The following is a 17,302-nucleotide window of genomic DNA, read 5'->3' as shown; positions in this document are numbered from 1 at the left end:
TGAATAAAAGTTGTTTTAGGAATTTAAACCATTATTAAAATGCTTGAAGAAAACATTACTTTATGGATGGTATATTTAACCATATACCTGAAACTGCAATCAGATGGCAATACCTTTATATGCCTCTTCTGTGTATGCTGCGTTGATAAATCTCTCCAAAATACCATTTTCTTCTGCAAAGGATAGTAGCATATTCACTATCTCATTTGTGTTTTGGTTGATGTTCAGCAGAGCTTTCATCAGACAAGTTTTGCCAGTATCTGAAGCTGTGAATTTTTTCATCAGATAATCTACAAGAATGAATTTTGAGATTATTTAAAGTGGATGGAAAATAATTCTAATCTTATGTTTATTAGGGGTGAGACCTGAGGGATATATATGAACATAAATTATTTGCCAAACAATTACTCCGTCCTATTCACTTTGTATTCGACCTATGCATATTGGGTGAGATGATGCAGTCTAAGATGTGATACTAATTAATAAGGTAGCCAATGCACTTGGATTTTCTTTCAGACATCCCACTGCCATGCTAACTCCAGAAAGACCCAGAACTCTTAAGTTCTCTGCCCGTTCAGCCATGCTGACACATTGCATGCCCTGTCTATACTGCAGTTTGGATAGAGACATCAGCTTTGAGTCTCATGCTGCAAAAGACTAGCTGTGGTATGGCTGTGGGCACACAGTGCAGACAGATCCTCCGTGTATCATAAGAAGGAGATAAATACTCTCCAGTGTTGCCTTAGAGGCAGCAAGGGGGTGGCTGATTGAATATCTTAAGCTTTCATTTTGAAATAGGAAATGTGACATATGTTTTAGACTCCACACATGCTGCCAGAAGAGCTAACAACCTTCTCCAGGTAACTCCACAGCTCACCTGGCACAGTCATGTTCATACAGGCATTTGATCGTTCCTTCAGCTCAGTGAGCAGACTTCGCAGTTCTTCAATATTTCCCTCAGATACTGCCCGAAATATGTATTTTTTCAGCTTCTTCCGGGCACTGGTCTGCTCAGGTCCTTGTGACATGTTAGCACTGAATTATAAGAAATAATAATTAAATCGATGATTCAATTTACTGTGTTTTGTTCTCATTTCTACATAAGAGGAAAAAGAAATACAATTACTTGCCCCAGACTACATAAACTTGCCCTGCTTCCGTATATATCTTGGCATGGATCTCAGAATGTTTCTGCAGATTGCTTATTTGCAGATAAGTGGCTATTGAGAGGGGGTTTATAATAAGAATATACATTTGTCCAGTACTTTCTTTTCCATCTTTTCCCAGTTTATCCATTCTTCTAAAACAAAGGCTAAGAAATACTTCTCTGCTTCTCTGATCCATCCACTCCACTGACTCATTGGCTGATGCTGCACTCGAGCTGCACCCATCCCACTCACAGCAGAAGATACTTTTTAACATCACATCTTCTTAAACAACTTTCCTGATCATACGTTATTCTGGAATAAAAGTGATTTAATATTTTTCCCCCAATCAGAAATACTCCTAGCTCATGCCTAGTTGTATTTGGTGTTTAGGTCCTATGTTGTCATCTAAGAAGCAGACATTATATATGAAGAATCCTCACACTATTTATGAGATTAGAGAAGAGCAGAGGTTAGAGTTGTTTATTTCAAAATTTAATTATTGAAGAATCAGAAATGCATGCACACGTGACCTTACTTATAAAGCATGACAGGCAAAATAGGTAATATCTACCGTATCATAGGCTTAATCCACTGAAAATGTACTAAGAAAATACTTCATGTCTCCACTCACCAACAGCTGTCTACATTAGGACTATATTCAGTTGCATCATCCTGAAGAGACTGTGGGGAATCCATATCTTCCCCATTTCCAGATGCACTACAGAAAACAGAAAAACAAGTGCCAAGTTAGGAAGATACTGGAAGACATTTTGGCAAATTGCATGAAGAATCAGTCAATACTAGAAAGCAGAATCTACAGTAAACCTGAAATCAGTCTAATTTGTGCTTCATAATTACATCATTTCATCTCCCCTGTGAATTTTGAAGTGAGTGGTAAAAATGAAGAGGCCCACAGGATTTTATTGTATTTTAGGAAAGCAACCTGGCTTGTGCTTTACTGTGTTATTTCATTACAGATCCTGAAACTCTGGGAAGTTCCCCCCCCCCCCCCTTTTTTTTTTTAAATGATTGTTGCTTTTTATGTATCATCCTACATGCTTGAAGCTTTCCTTTTTACGTGCTTAATTTGTTACCTGCCATGAACTAAGTGCTAAATAGTGCATCGGTTGCAAGCACACAATGAAAGCGATTTACCTGAAGATTTACTATGCAGTACACTGTAGGCAACTCGAGAGCACTTTGCAGCTGACATGAATGGAAGCTTCATCTAAAAGAAATTGAGGACTGGGCCCTAAATACATATTCAGGTAATAAATTTAAAGGATTTCAGTGGCATTTGTATTTTGTAATTGCTGTACATAATTTCCAGACATCCCTAAAAGCAGATCTGACTTAAAAATTAATTTATTATAATTTTCCTTACTTGTATTTTTGTTTTCTATAAGGTTTAGATTTGATGAACTACCTCAGGTTAATAACTTAGGGAGCCTGAACTATCAGTTATTGACAAGAGAGATATTAACACAAGGACTCAGCATTGCTCTGCAGATACTCCCTTCCTTTTGAAATCAAGCTGGTAGCTCAGAGCCCATTCTTATTCAGTCTATCACTTCTCTGCAAGAAAACCGTAAGGAATCTAGTGACAAAAGTGCATGTGTGTCTTGTGCAGGTCTGTGTCTGAATGAGAGGAAGAAATCTGCGTACCTCTCCTCTGAAACCAAAATAAGACTGTCAGCTAATTCCAAAAGGCTGACCAGACATCCATCAGACACACAAACATTTGGCCATTCCAGGCTTATGCTATATTTGATGCCTATTTCCCTTATTCATAATTATTGGTTGTTAGTGCCTCACACATTTTATAACCTTAAGTGTATTCTTCCCAGTCATTTTTCTCTATTCATTCAACATAAATGGCTGCCTTTAAATATCTCAAACTCAGCATCTTCATGTTGTTTGATTGTTAATGAGCAATAGCAAGAAGATGTCAGCACACAGCTGGGAATAGGGTTTGCTAAACTAAGCTGTGGTCTTTACACAGTAGAAAATACACAAATGGGTGCATGGAGCTCAACCTTATATATCATAAATAGGGTTAAGATAAAAAAAAAAGAAAAACTAATAGTTTAAATTTATTCAAATCTGAGGCCTGATTTATTGAGTGTAGACGACAGCAGCAGATAAACTCAAAGATAAATCATCTAGCAACAACTGACCTCCAATGGAGTTCTGTCTTGGAAGTGACCAAAAGCTAAAAAAAAAAGCCATATGAAATTTTAGCTCTGAAGTCTAAGGAGAAATAAAGAATAGCTGCTGAAAAGAAAATAGATACAAGTGCAGTATGACTATTGCATATGCATCTATAACTTACCATGGACGAATATTTGAATCCATTGGTTTTGAAAACACAGGGGGAGATGTATTATTTGGAGTTGCATTGCTTTCAAAACCATCAATCTCCAGAAAAAAATGTGAACTGTAGAACAGAGTGCATTTAAGAAAGTATTAGTAAAGAAAGCAAGCTCAGTTTATATTTTCTGGCATTATACCTAATAAGACACTGGAACAGAGGCTTATCTATTTTCCCCCTGGGGAATCCCAACCTCCCACACTGTGCCCAGCACTTTCATGCTAGCAGATGGGCAAAAGACCCCAAGATATTTTTAGAACACATGGCATCAGATCCCGACATGTCTAAGCAGTTGCCCCAGCAGCCTTAAAACAGCCTTGCATCCAACTTCTGTGCAAACCAGATATTTCTTGAACAGACACACACACAGATGCTTTTTAATCTACTGCATTTTAGTTCCTGTTACTCCAGCCATCAGGAGCCATCAGGATGGAGCATTTCAAACCCATCAACAGTGATAATCATTAAGTCAGAACGTTTGAAAGGTCACATGTTAAATGACATCAGGCATTTCCACCATCCAGGACTGAATGTGTAATCCTGCCAGTCAGTGCATGATATTCAACTATATATAGGAAAAATAAATGAAATTTTAAAAAACACAGAAAAGGGAACACAAGAAGAATAGGAAGATTTCACCCTTTAAAAGCCTGAAGAGTTGAGAGGCAAAATCAATGGCTTGGTATTACCAGATCTCATTAAAACATGGCTAAATTCACAAAGGCAGGAGTTTCAGTGGTGGATGTGGCACCTCCCACATGGCCTACTGTTCAGAAATGTCTTACATTTCTTAAATATTCCAGAAGTCCCCTGGAAAATGTTTCCAGTTCACCTAATATTTATGGTTCAATCCATAGGGTATTTTTTTTTTTACCTGCATCTTTCCCAAAGAATCCCACTGAATTAAAGTATACATACTGATGCTAAAATGTAGTATATTGCTAGGACACTACTGAACAACCTGTTGAGATCATACTATTTTAAGTAGATACAATGGCCCTAGTTCATCTCATTTTCAAATGGCTTGGTGATCCAAGTGTTAATTCACTGTGTATAGTTGTTTAAACTTATGACTTTTTAACATCTGAGATGTGCCTGTGAATGTATTCTAAGCAGTCAGCAAGTAAAATGCAACTTCTGGTTAGCAAGAATGTCCCCCTGAAATTACCTAGGGAAGGGGTGCTCTTCAGAGCACAGGAAAAACTGAGACAGAAGCAGGACCATTGCCATCCCCTTGTGCCAAATCACTGTTGTTTCACCGGGGTCTGGATTTGGCAAAGACACTTAAGGAGGAGTGAAAAAAACATGGTTTCATCCTGCTTTTTTGCATTCCCTGACCATGAAGCGCAAGGGCTCTCCCAACAGGCAAACATCTGTTGGAGGCTGCAGTGAACCTCCATAAAGCCAGAAGTGCCAAGCTCTAGATTTTGCTGGACCATCTCACCTGCCCTCAGCTCAGCACCAGGAAGGTATCATGCACTACAGGCTGATGTCTAAGAGCAGCTCTTGCTCTCCCAACAGTGTGTTTGTGCTGAAGATTTTGCCATCCAAAAGATGTACAGCAGCTGTGACGTGGGCCCAGTCTTGAAGGCTGTCATACCTACCCCTATCCTGGCATGTGGGTTATCTGGGGATACCATGGGGAAAAAAAACCCCAACAAAGCCACCGTGCAAAGCAGGTGGACAATTGCCAACAAATACCAAAGTGCTTACGTGGCCATGGTGCACACTCTCGGGAACATTGCCCACAATCAGGCTCTGACAACATTGGCAGCACTCCTCCCAGCCTGCCTGTTGGTTTTCCTGTACTTAATTATATACTGTTATTCCCCCCAAATACCAGGGCCTTAAAGAAGGGGAAGTTGTTGTTTTCTGAGAAAGTGCATATTGGCAATACATTTTTTTAGGTGAGAAATGCCACCCATGGAAGTGCAGTAGCTGCTTAGTGGCACAGTAGAAGGAAGCATTTTGAGGCAACAGAAGTACAGCAGCAGAGAAACATGTAATTAATAGAACACGTTAAACCTCTGCATTAAAATTCACGTGATCTTCATTCCTTATATCACAAGAATGTTGTGGGCCACACCCTGAGCTCTTGGTTAAGAGATGGGAAAAACCTCCAAGGTTATTGTTACTGATGCCACAAAACTGAATGTGAGATACAAGCTTCAGTAATTGAAGAGTAGTGTTTGCCAGTATTTGTTAGAACTACACGTTCTTCTACGGAATCGCCCTTTTTTGCAGTACTGGGTGTATTGTGAGCTGCTCAGACACCTCACCTCCCTTTTATACAACCAAAGAGCTTCTCTATTTGAATTTCATGACAAAAAGACAAATTAGGCCACCCAGGCAGGGGGTCTCATATAACTAATGACACCATTTCTGTGGAAAATGATTCCTCTGATTATTAAGAATTATAAATGTCAGAACAGCCACAATTGCCTAGGCCTTCAGAGTTTCAAAAAGTGCCACAATAGCTAGTAATTAGCCACAGAGTGAAAAGCTTATGAATGAAAATTCATCCTCACTCTACAGTAACCTAGTTGACTTCAATTCAACAGTATCAGGGATGAATTACTGCTTACATTTCCCCATTCATATTAAATACAAACCCTTAATCCTTTTACTAATTCTCTAGCATAAATTATGAATAAAAGTGAATATTTTATAAAATAAAATGAAGAAGTCTTGTTAGTCAGAATAATGAAAAATAGAGTGAATTCAGGTTTTTGTTTGTGACAGGATTTTTCAAGCCTCCTGCTCTCCCAATTCTCATTTTTTAATTCACCTCTACCTCTCCATAATCTGCCACATTTCCATGTGAGGCTAGGTTTGAAATGCTCCCTTTTTTCAGGCCAGCATCTCTTACATAAAACCTGGTGCACCCTGCCATTTGATCACTCTACTCTCTCCTATTGAAACACTTACCATAATTAGACCAGATTCTTGTAAGCTTATACAGGTATATAGAGTGGATGCCAAAAGCTCAGCTGATATGAGACACTAACTTAAAAGACTAGTGCATGATCCTGATGTTTCTAGGCTAGGGGGTAAATATTTGTCCCATTAGGATAAAAATATCCTATGTCTGCCTCGCCAGGATACTTTTTCACTTCTAAACAGTGCAAGCATATGCATTTTTGTAGGTACCTTGTGTTCATCAGGTGTCTCATTCATACATACAGCATGAATAAAGATGTCAGTGGTATTTCAGTGCAAATATTTACTAAAGGAGATAAACCAGGGAGTTTTAATGGTTTAAACTGAGCTAGTATTACCTTTTCTTTGTGGGAGTGCTTTCAGTTGGCTTTTTCTCTTGCTGGTTTGAAGGGGGAATACCAGATGGATTTGTTTTCTTGCCCATTAGTGGAATAATTTCGTTGTTATCTTTAATCATGTTTCTGCAGTAGATAGATTCACAGTTACTTAAGTCCTGTTCATTTAAAGAAAGTACCAAAAGAAAGACCAACTTGCCTATTTACAGTCTCTTCACATGTAAGCATACAAATCTTGATTTCCACCACCCTCTCCCCCCACCACCAAGTTTTTCATTTTTCAGTTATTAAGCACATAGACACCATTTTGTATCAAGGCTGGAGGGTTATATTCATCACTTCACTAAACTACAAGAAAAGTGCCATTAAAAGTGATACCATAAATCCAGGAAAACCATACATTCAACCACATGCCTAAATTAAACTGAAGGGAGCCTGTCAATCACAATGATAGTATATGTTATTTGGAGAAACAAAAAGAGCACAATGACTTTTATAAGCCGCCCTAAAGTTGGTACATATTTTCAGTTAATCTAAGTAGTCTGCTCTTATCCAAGAAAACTTCAGAGAAGTGGTAAATTCTAGGAAGATCCATGCAACAGGTACAATGCATGGAGGAAGGTTCTAGATGTGACGGGTAATGAACACAGAAAAAGCCCTAAAGCTATTCACTGCATTAGAATAGCAGAAGCAACAGATAGTCTCTGAATACGATGCCTACGCTGAGCTATACAATCACATGGATAACATCAAGAACTTGTGTCCTGCTGACATTTCTCTGCATTTCTTCAGGGAAAAAGAAAAAAAATCATGACTACTGGATGGGAACGATCACCACCACATAACACAGAAGGATCTTAATGCATGTTATCTGCTTATAAACACCTACAAAATGAATTCTGTAAGTAATAATGAGTAACTATCTTCCTGTTTCTCAATATAATACTCTAGGGCATCATTTTAAACCACCAAGGATAATTTGAAAGCGAGAAGGTGAATTCAGGATACTTTAAGATTCTTTGTATATAAGAACAGTAAGTTTTACGAGGTCACAGACTCATGCCCAAGGAAATCAGGGGAGTTCTCTCCATACCCAAGGATAAATGATAAAAATCCCTTGCCTGCAAGTTTGAACAAAATGAACTACATATTTTCCTTCTACCTCCACTTTCCCTACTGTGACAAATGTACACACAAACCTTTCACTCCTGTGAGTCTCATTGTGCCTTGGCACTAGAATTTCCTCATTATGGGAATATCAAGATACAGAAAGCAGATTGTGAAGCGTGTTCGAAAGACATGGTGCCTGGTATGAGAGGGGAGACAGGCACACCAAATACACTAATACTTGAGTGAAAATCCATTAATGCATACACAGCAAATGTTAAGTATGGAAAGTTTTCGATCCCAGGCACAGAGAACAGAATTTACAGGGCCCAAACACATGTAGGTGCAGCTGTCATTTCTTGTCACTGAATGGAATAAAAATGTGAAATATTGGGAAGCACTCCTCATCTTGAAAAGGTTGGCTTAAACAGGCATGAAAAGGAATTCTTATTGTGTTTTGTACCATTGGTAGATATGTTCACATTAGTGCAACTCAGAAATTTGCATAGTTTGGATGCATTTCCTAAGAATTCGTGCCACAACTTTAACAGAAATAATTTATAAAGGGCAAATATGACTTACTTGGTATACTTGCATACAAAACACACCATAGCTTTCCCTCTAGTAAATGCACAAAAGAACTAAACTTGGGTATTATATATCTGAGGTAGGAGAAAATGGTTCATCTATGCCTTTGAAAATGCAATTCATGTAGTCTTCAGATGCATGTTGTATCAGTGAATACACAGATAAACATTTAATCTTAACATAGCTTAAAAAAATGACTGTTGTCTTGCTTAGTTTATAAATAATTCTGCTGTTCACTTCTTACCAAGTACTTTAAAAATGCACAGAAGTTTATGAGCAAAGACATTTCCCATCCAGAGGAAGAGACAAATGTGTCTTGACATCTACTTGATATAACTCAAATGTAAGTGGACTAGAATACGATGGAGCTGGGCATTAAATAGCTTCACAAAAGAAGTTCCTTTAAAGGAAGAGAATAGTTGAAAGCAGACTAATAGGTCAAAAAATGCATTAGCAAAAGTAGTTGCCAAGTCGAGAAGAGCACAGCAGGTAGGTGTGTGAAGTTGGAGGGGTCAAAGAATAGCAGGAAGAGTTGGCAAAATTAAGACCGAGGTTAAAATCTCTGAAGCACACAATGGCCACAGGGAAAAGCCTCTCATTTGTGAGCAATGCTGGAGCTGCTCAGATACAGCAACACATTTCTGTATGGGCCATCTGCAGCCAGTTGTCACCACAGAGATTTTAGCAGTGGCTTCAGAGGAGGCTACATTGTTTAGGAGAGGTGAAAACAGTCAAAGATAGTATTGAAGTTATGTTGGATGATGAAGGACTACTAAACCACCAGTGATATAAGGAAACAATCTGGGAAGGAAAAAGAGGGAAGATTCGCTTCTGTATATATGGACTGCAACTTTCAAATGCGCATAGAGTTGACTCTGTGATCTCAGCTACAAAGACTATTTTAGATGAGATCTTGGAGGCTGCACAAGTAAATAACTGCAGGCACAACAGTCAAAGTTCCTTGCTACAGTGCTGAGGTAGCGTCTGTTTCTCACTTTTAATCATGATTAATTGTATGCTTACATGAAAACTTAGCAAGGGCTTTCATTGTCATCTTCCAGTGCACTATCATTTTCCATAATCTATGACATAGAGAGCAAAATAGTGCAACAGTCTGAAGAATGTCAATTCATAAGTAGTGTAGCTTGTGTAACCTGATATGGAGTGTCTTCTATTGTTGTAACTATTTTCTACTCCCATTATTAGTTAATTGTTACTTAGAGGTCACCAGAGAGCTGGCTTATTTGAAGTGGGCAGTGATACAAAAGCATTGCCTTGATTTATAGTATTAAGAATTACTTGGAAGGGGATTCTGAGGACATTGAGGACTCAGTATCTCACCTCCAGTGCGCTGGGAAGAGAGCATTTAACTGCAATGGTGCGTTGACTCAGCAACTCCTATACAAGTGGCACTTTACACACTATCACAGACTCAACTCGTGCTTATCTGAGAACAAAAAAAATCATACATATCTATAGCTTTATAGCTCAATAACAGTGTAAGCAAAGTGGCTAACGAGAAAATCCTACAAGTCAAAAGAAAGACTCAGTTGTGATATCCTGGGACAAAAGCCTTTTCTGTAGGGGCAGAGGAGTGGAAGTGACTACCAAGAGCTGTTTCATTCACAGGATCCTTCAAACATCCACAGCACAGACCATGACGCTTTCCAGCACCTATGACCTAATTCTTACTAGCTCATAAAAAAGAAATCCCCTCCCCCCAGGGGAAAGTTGATAAAACTTCATTTTTACTTTTGTGCACTATTTATGGTATATGAATCCTATCAGCAGAAATTTACACTTGATAGAAAGAGTTTAATACCTTAAATCTGTAAGATTTTTAAACATTTGGGGGGCATTAGTACACATCAGGTGCTATCAAAAAGTCATTTTCTTCTCGGTGAGAAATTTGTTCTTTCCTATGAAGGTTTCTCCTAAAAAATTTTAGAAGACTCTGAAAAGCAAAATTTTTCCCTGAGGAAAACATCTGTAAGATGATTTACCTACCTATCTCAGAATTAAATTAAGAGATTTTACTGAGTTGAAGTAAAAACTACTCTACTAAACTAGGTATTTTACTTTCAACAGCCACTACAGTAACAAACTTTCAATGGAAGAGGAATGTATTATTTAAGTTTTGCTTGTAGAATAGTAAATTTTGAACCCCCTTGGCATAGAAATTAGGAAGAGTAACAGTACAACAGACCGACAAATATGAACAAAAATAGGTCTATCTTTCTTCACTTCTGAATGCCCAAGGAGTCAGCATGGCATGGCTCAAGAAAAATATTATAAATTAGAAAAAACAGAAACAAGCACAATAGAAAAGCATTCTCCATTTGAAAGACAGGTTTAGTCTTTGTTTCTTGAAGATTTCACTCTCTATAAAAGCATCACACCTACACCGGACACCCACAGAAGCTCCCAGAGAACTTACCCTGCTTACGAAACTGGCATTTCAGTGTAGACACAGCGCCTCGGAGTTGTACAGATGAAGTTCAAAGCAGGGGCCTGCTGACACCACGACAACATCCAAACCAGCTCATGTGCCACATGGGTAAAACTATATTCCAGCTTAAAACTATCCTAAAAACGCAAAACCACCCTTCTTCAGTCATTCGGGTTGCTCAGGTGTTGGAAAGCACAGATAAGTTCAGTGCCAGCGGACTGCCACCTTACAGGGTTTCCTACGTCTGAAATTAGGGAGCAGAGAGAAACTTGCTAGACAACAAACTCTACTTCATAGCTGCCAAAGTGGGATGACACATACACACGCAATAATTATACACTGAAATGTTACTAAAGCTGAGTTGCTCATGGATGACTTAATGGCAGCAGTAGAATATCTGAAACGATCACTACTCTGCAGTTTACATACTGTTTTCAAAAGAAAATGGTTATGCACATGCATTTGGGTTGTAAATTACATACCTTTATGTCATGCTTAGTTTATTATATGCTATGGAACTACTCAGAAAGCAAAGGAAAAACAAGAAAACGATCATGCTAAGTGCTCCAGAAAGCAAAACTGTTTGCTATTACTTTGAAAAAGTAGAAGTGGCCTTAGAAAACCTTACACTTGCACAGTGATAATGTCAGTGGAAACGTGGTGGGCGTGTTTAGATCTTTCCCTATATATAATAGTTGCTGATGAATGCATACCCTCAGGGTCGGTGAGAATACGAACATGCCTGTTTCCATAAACAGTACTGGTGTTACTTCTTGCTGTGCCAGCTACAGGGAATGGCATTTTTTCAGCTTTGCTAGTTTTGAGCTGTTGAGCAATGGCTAATGCAGACTTCTCTTTTGGGACATGCCAGAAGTGTGACCATCAGTACTTCTGCTGCTCTTTTTATAGTCTTTCCCTTATCACCAGAAATGTATGTTTAACACTTGTATGCCTTTGCGGTGAGATCTAAAAGATGTACTTACAGCTGCTGGTCTTTACTTGATTAACAGAACAGAGTTCAAAGGGAACTACATAGGCCAGCAAACATAGGAAGCTTCCTCCAGCTGTAGATAAGGGAAGAAAGAGTCAAATTGGGGGTTTTATTTGGTAGGAGGTATATAAAAAATTTGGAAATAAAAACATAAAATAACCTAAGATACTAAGACCTAGAACCAGATATTTTACTCTGAAGTATATGGCTTTAAAATGTATCTACAAACTGCAGGTAAACTCCTCCAGTTCATCAAGTAGATACCTTTGAAAACAGAACTGCTGGGTATTACACTTGTCTCAAATTTGCTGTGTGAAATACCAGGAGCAGACACTGTTTCTGGTAATGAATCAGCTTCCCACAAGCAGTGTGGTGAAATGGGCCATGCCTAGGCCAGTTTGATTTGGCGTTGGGGATACCTCTGATTGGATTGTGCACACATCCACCTCTGCCTGACGCAAATTTCTGATGTTATATGCCAAACCCTGTACCAGGAAAGGTTATTCACATCTTGTCAAATGACTGCGCCTATGATAATATGGTATAAGCTAGAGTCAGCTGCTTTGATGGAATAAGGACTGAACGCTGCCATTTAATCTTGCTTGGGAGAACATCAGCTTAGTTCTCAAAAAACAAAGTGTGAGAGACTGTTTATTTGAAGTCACTCTTAGGATGGAAATGTGAAAATAGGCAGTTAGATTAAACCTAGGTGAAGGTGCATTTGAGGACTCTTGCTTTAACTCTCATATCAACCACAGTAAGGAACCACTTAAGAAATTCTTTTGCTAAAGAGAGAAAATGAGTTTGACAGCAAGCAGCACTCTGAACTCAGAAAGTAGCTATATCTGAAAGCACCCAGATCTGTGTGGTTTAGCAGAATACAGGACCTAGCAGTGTGGTCTATTTATAATGTAATGGCAGTTATCCAAACAGGAAAACTGGGACAAGCTATAGCAAGAGAGTCAAAGCCCTGTTTCAAACCTGCCTATGAAAAGGTGTAGAAGATTGTACAAGCAGTAGCAGTTCACATGCATGAGAATTAAACTTCATCCTGCCTGTTCTGTGTTAACAGCTTCTTGTTCCATTACGAAGACAGCCTTGACTCACCAAACCCAAGTGTGGCCTTTTCTGTGCAATTGTCCGATTTAGGAAACATGAGCCCAGACTGTTTCTAGCCAATCTTCCTGAAAACAGATAAGAACTTTACATGCTACACATAGGTGTTGTGAGCTTGAACAGAGCTATTTTTAAGGGCATACTTAAGAGTCAGGAAATGAGAGGCAGAACTACAGTAAGTCACATCTGTGCAAACATTTTCTTACAGTTTTAATCATTAACCTGCTTAACCTTTATGTTCCCAGACCTGCTCCACCCTGAGATTTCTGACAAGGCTAGCATTTTTCAGAAGCCATAGAAGGTTTTGCAATAGGCTCCATCATGGCCGTGCATTATAGAGTTTTACGACAGTTACCAGCAGCCTCAGTTACTAACAGAGATGCCATAAAGGTCAGGAATATTAGTAACAAGGCATGCATCTCCTGTGAAAAATTACTTGAAAACATTAGCTTTGAATAGTCGGCAGAGTACAAATAAGCAGCAGAAGCCCTATTTGGCATTCATTATTTTGTTTTTCTAGCAAGTGCTAGACTCACTAGAAACTAAAATGAACAAGATGAAGGAAACCCCAGATGGGAGGGATTGAGCATTTGGAGATCTGCCATCTGACATCAGCGAGACAGAGCTGCATTTCTGTTCCGCTGGTACGTGACATGATCCCAGTCAAACTTGCATTAGAAGTTAGTCAAGTTTTACATTTAATTTTGTGTTTTTTCACTAAGGGGAAAAAGCCACTCTTTAAAGAGCAATTTTAACAGGTAACTGCAAGGATAATTGTAAATTACTTATTGTCAGCATTCCACTCCCTAAGCTCCTTAAAAACAATCCACAGCTTAAGTATTAAAACACTGTGCATGCCAACTACCAGTAGCAGCCCAATTCCCCCGAGCATAGTGTTTAATTCATGCACTAGAGTCTTTCATGATTTTTCACTGTGGAGAAAGTACATTTAAATTCTCTTTGTTTCTGTGGAAAAGGAGTCGGAGTTGTTGATCTGTTGTGGGAAGAATCAACAAGATATCCCACAGAGACTAAGAGTTTAAAAGAACATGTCTGCATTTGCTGCTAGTAGTATAGTTTATGTTGAAAAACTACATGACGATGTACTTCTGTAAGGTATGATAAAATGGATAAGATACTATCATTTTCCCCCAGTTTTTCCAGCTAACTTTTAGCCAGATAGAGAGGAGGAAGGAAGCAGGAGAGAATAGGCAAGTCACAACACTATGATCACCTTGCTACCCCAATGAGGGCTCAGAAACGGTGCTTTGCTGCCAATCTCATGTTTTAAGAGTGTAAATGCTGCAGCCATTCCACAAGCAGCAAGGCAAAACTCTCCTGATCTTACTGGCTTGCTTGCTAATACTGAACTCTGGATTTGCAGTCCCCAGCACTGAGAGGTTTCATGTAACTGATTTCTTTTCGATCAGTTATGATAAGCAGTCAGCTGTCTCCCTTGAAACCAATCTCTTACATTCCCAGAAAATACTGTATCAGAAAAAAAGCCATGTTATTCCATCCTAAATCAACAGATTGACCTTGATCCTTAGCACTTGCCTTCACAAGGCATTTTACCGAAACTTTAAAAGGAAAAACTAATGCAACAACTATTGCTTAATGGATTAGTGTTACTGTCTCTCATTCTTCCCTATAAAAGAATGGAAGTCTGTAATCGCATAGAATTCTATCCGAATTCAGAGATGCACATGGCTTTTAAAAGGCTGCTTTTCTCTTTTCACAATATTCCAAGTCTCATCCCAGCTGAAAAATCTTCCTTTAACGTGCATGTCAGCATGTCCCCGTTTCAGAGTCAGCTCTGCAGATGAATTAAGCTTTGTTATTAATTATACTTGACTTTTCACCAAATGGTTTCTTGTTTTATAGATTATGTTAGAATAACATTTTCTATTTCTCACTATTATTTATTTAGCTATTCTTACTCTAAGGGGTGAGAAATAAGGGACTTTGAAGATCAGCAAGAGTCTGTATGAGTTTGTTTTTACCATGCTCACTTTTGGACACACACTGTGCTATATCTCAAGTGACTAAGAAACATTTTCAGATTCAAAGACTGCAGCTTGTAGAATTCAACCAGCATACACCTGACTATTCTTCAAGTGCATAGCTTCAGCAGCATTATCTCCAATACAATGCTCCCCTCATTCCTCCAAAGTTAAACTTGTTCTAGGATCATATCTGTGTGCTGCTACACACGTGCTGCTACGTACAAAGAGCTTTTCACACTCCTCCAGACAACTGAATAGCATTTGCAAATATTCCAGTATTATGCTCATGAACTGTGAGATAAGAGATTGTTTCGTGCAGCTGAGCAACAAAGAAATGAATTAGCCCATAAGTATTTGACTATCACTTAACAGGAGACAGCTCTGTCGAAATTCATTCCAGGAAAATACTGGGATATCACTTACCAGTTGGTACAGTCCAAACTGCAGGGACAAGTCAGCCTCTTTAGCAATATTGTTATGCACATTTGCATAACACACATGACCAAAGATTTTACTCCCCAGAGATTCCTGCCATAAAAGAACTGTCCCATTCACAAAAGGATAGAGAAGAGTTACTGGAGCCTCCATCACAAATATATTCCCTGCAACTATGTCACTATGCAGCTCATTCTTTTGCTCAGGCAAAAAATACCAAAGAAAATTGGGGAATTTTGGGACAGCCAAAATTCCCCAATCGCCAGACACCCTAATTATTTCCTGCTCCTCCAAACTATGTTTTCTGGACCCAATTCAAGCAGCTTTCTCCAGCTGCAGTGCTGATGCCCTGAGATTCCTGCCTATCGCAATGAGGCATGTTCACGACACTGCCCAGTCCATCTCTGCTGTTGTCTTTCTTTCCACAGCTAAGCTTGGGAACATGAACACTTGCATTCTGCATTTGAGGAACACCTAGCATAGCAGCACCCTGCTGAATCACAGTCAGAGCTCACTGAGACTACTCCAATACACACACCAAGAGAACAACACAGAGACAATCCTGATTCTATGCCTCAGCTCCAACCCACACCCCCCTTCCCAAGGAAACAAAGCTGCCTTCCTTTCCTCCCTTATTATACTCTTTCTACACCTGATTGTGTGCTTGCTTCCACCTGAATCTCTCCAATTCTTGCACCTGTGGCCACTTCCCTATGCAGGGGTAGGTTCAGTCACGGGTAAATTGAAATAAGTGCCATAAAAAGCCACTTTACGAAGTGGCATCAATATTTGGCTTCAGGTCATATTCACCCCTTCTCCTGGCAAAGTTACAGGTGACTAAATAAGCACAAGATAAAAATAAGCAATGGCAAGAATGACACTGTCACTTCCTGTGTCTTTTCCTGCAACTGTGCTACTGTTAGTGTCCCCTACCACTCCTAAGGCAAAAAGTAACAGTGCAAACCTATGAAGACCCTTGCCAGTCATCACTCTATAGATGTAGGGTGTTGGGCACTTCTTGTCCCTGTCCTGTGTGCATGTGCTGCCACAGGTCACAGGCTAGGCAGGGTCAGTGGGGGAGGCTCACATGGGTCTGCAACCTTTTGAGGCTTCTATTTGAGGAAAAAATAAAACCAGTTTTAAGACCATGATATAGGCACTTTTTACTTGTATTTGAGGGTGCTGTGTCTCCTGCATGAAACAACATGTAACACTTCATTGAAGTCTTCCCCAGCACAAACTTTGTTTGGCTGTTCTGAGCCTCATTGTCCCAACTAGATCAGGGTTGTTCTCCAACGATTTCAGTGTGAGTTTGTACCCTCAGTAAACCTTCAGTTGTGGTGCATAGTTTCTGGTAATGCTTAGCAGCACAGGGGAATTAAGCAACATGAAAATGCCTTGAGGAACACACTGTGAAGAAAGCACGCCCCACCTATATGCTACATTTTTTTGCTCAAGTCTGTACTGTTGACTCAAGTAGTGTTTGGAGGGTGAACACCAAAACTGGGGAGGAACCTTAACGTGGTAATAATTTCAGGTGGAACTAATGCTTCAGTCATTTGATTTCAAGAACATCAAACTTTCCTGTTTAAAAGGAAAAGATTTTTATCTGCCTCATCCATCTAAATCTGGGGAATAATTCTTTCCCCTTCCCCCTCCAAAGATCTGGTTAGACCTGTAAGAAATATGAGGGGAACAAAAATTCACTCACTATCAGGTCTTACACTGAGACCTAAACTTTGCATCAACTGTATGAGACACTAACTATAACAAAATAAAGTCCCTGCAGGGCCCCTCCACTTTCCATCAAACTCTT

At 39.2% G+C, this 17,302-nt stretch overlaps 1 protein-coding gene across 1 annotated transcript in view; it reads right to left on the bottom strand.

Moving 5' to 3' along the window:
• The window catches only part of TRPV3 (transient receptor potential cation channel subfamily V member 3), a 29,596-nt gene that overhangs the window by 11,025 nt on the left and 1,269 nt on the right, over nucleotides 1–17,302 (bottom strand). Inside the window, exons 2-6 of the mRNA XM_030472835.1 lie at nucleotides 6,798–6,920; nucleotides 3,481–3,585; nucleotides 1,780–1,866; nucleotides 878–1,035; nucleotides 114–290 (exon numbers count right to left, since the gene is read on the bottom strand). Of these exons, the coding sequence (XP_030328695.1) occupies nucleotides 114–290; nucleotides 878–1,035; nucleotides 1,780–1,866; nucleotides 3,481–3,585; nucleotides 6,798–6,920 (650 nt within the window). The remainder of the gene's footprint in view (nucleotides 1–113; nucleotides 291–877; nucleotides 1,036–1,779; nucleotides 1,867–3,480; nucleotides 3,586–6,797; nucleotides 6,921–17,302) is intronic.

The sequence above is a fragment of the Strigops habroptila genome (genome assembly GCF_004027225.2).
Source record: "Strigops habroptila isolate Jane chromosome 13 unlocalized genomic scaffold, bStrHab1.2.pri S16, whole genome shotgun sequence".
In the NCBI taxonomy this organism is placed as follows: Eukaryota; Metazoa; Chordata; class Aves; order Psittaciformes; family Psittacidae; genus Strigops; species Strigops habroptila.
The sequence above is the reverse complement of the archived record's forward strand: the minus strand, read 5'-3'. Positions and strand labels throughout refer to the sequence as shown.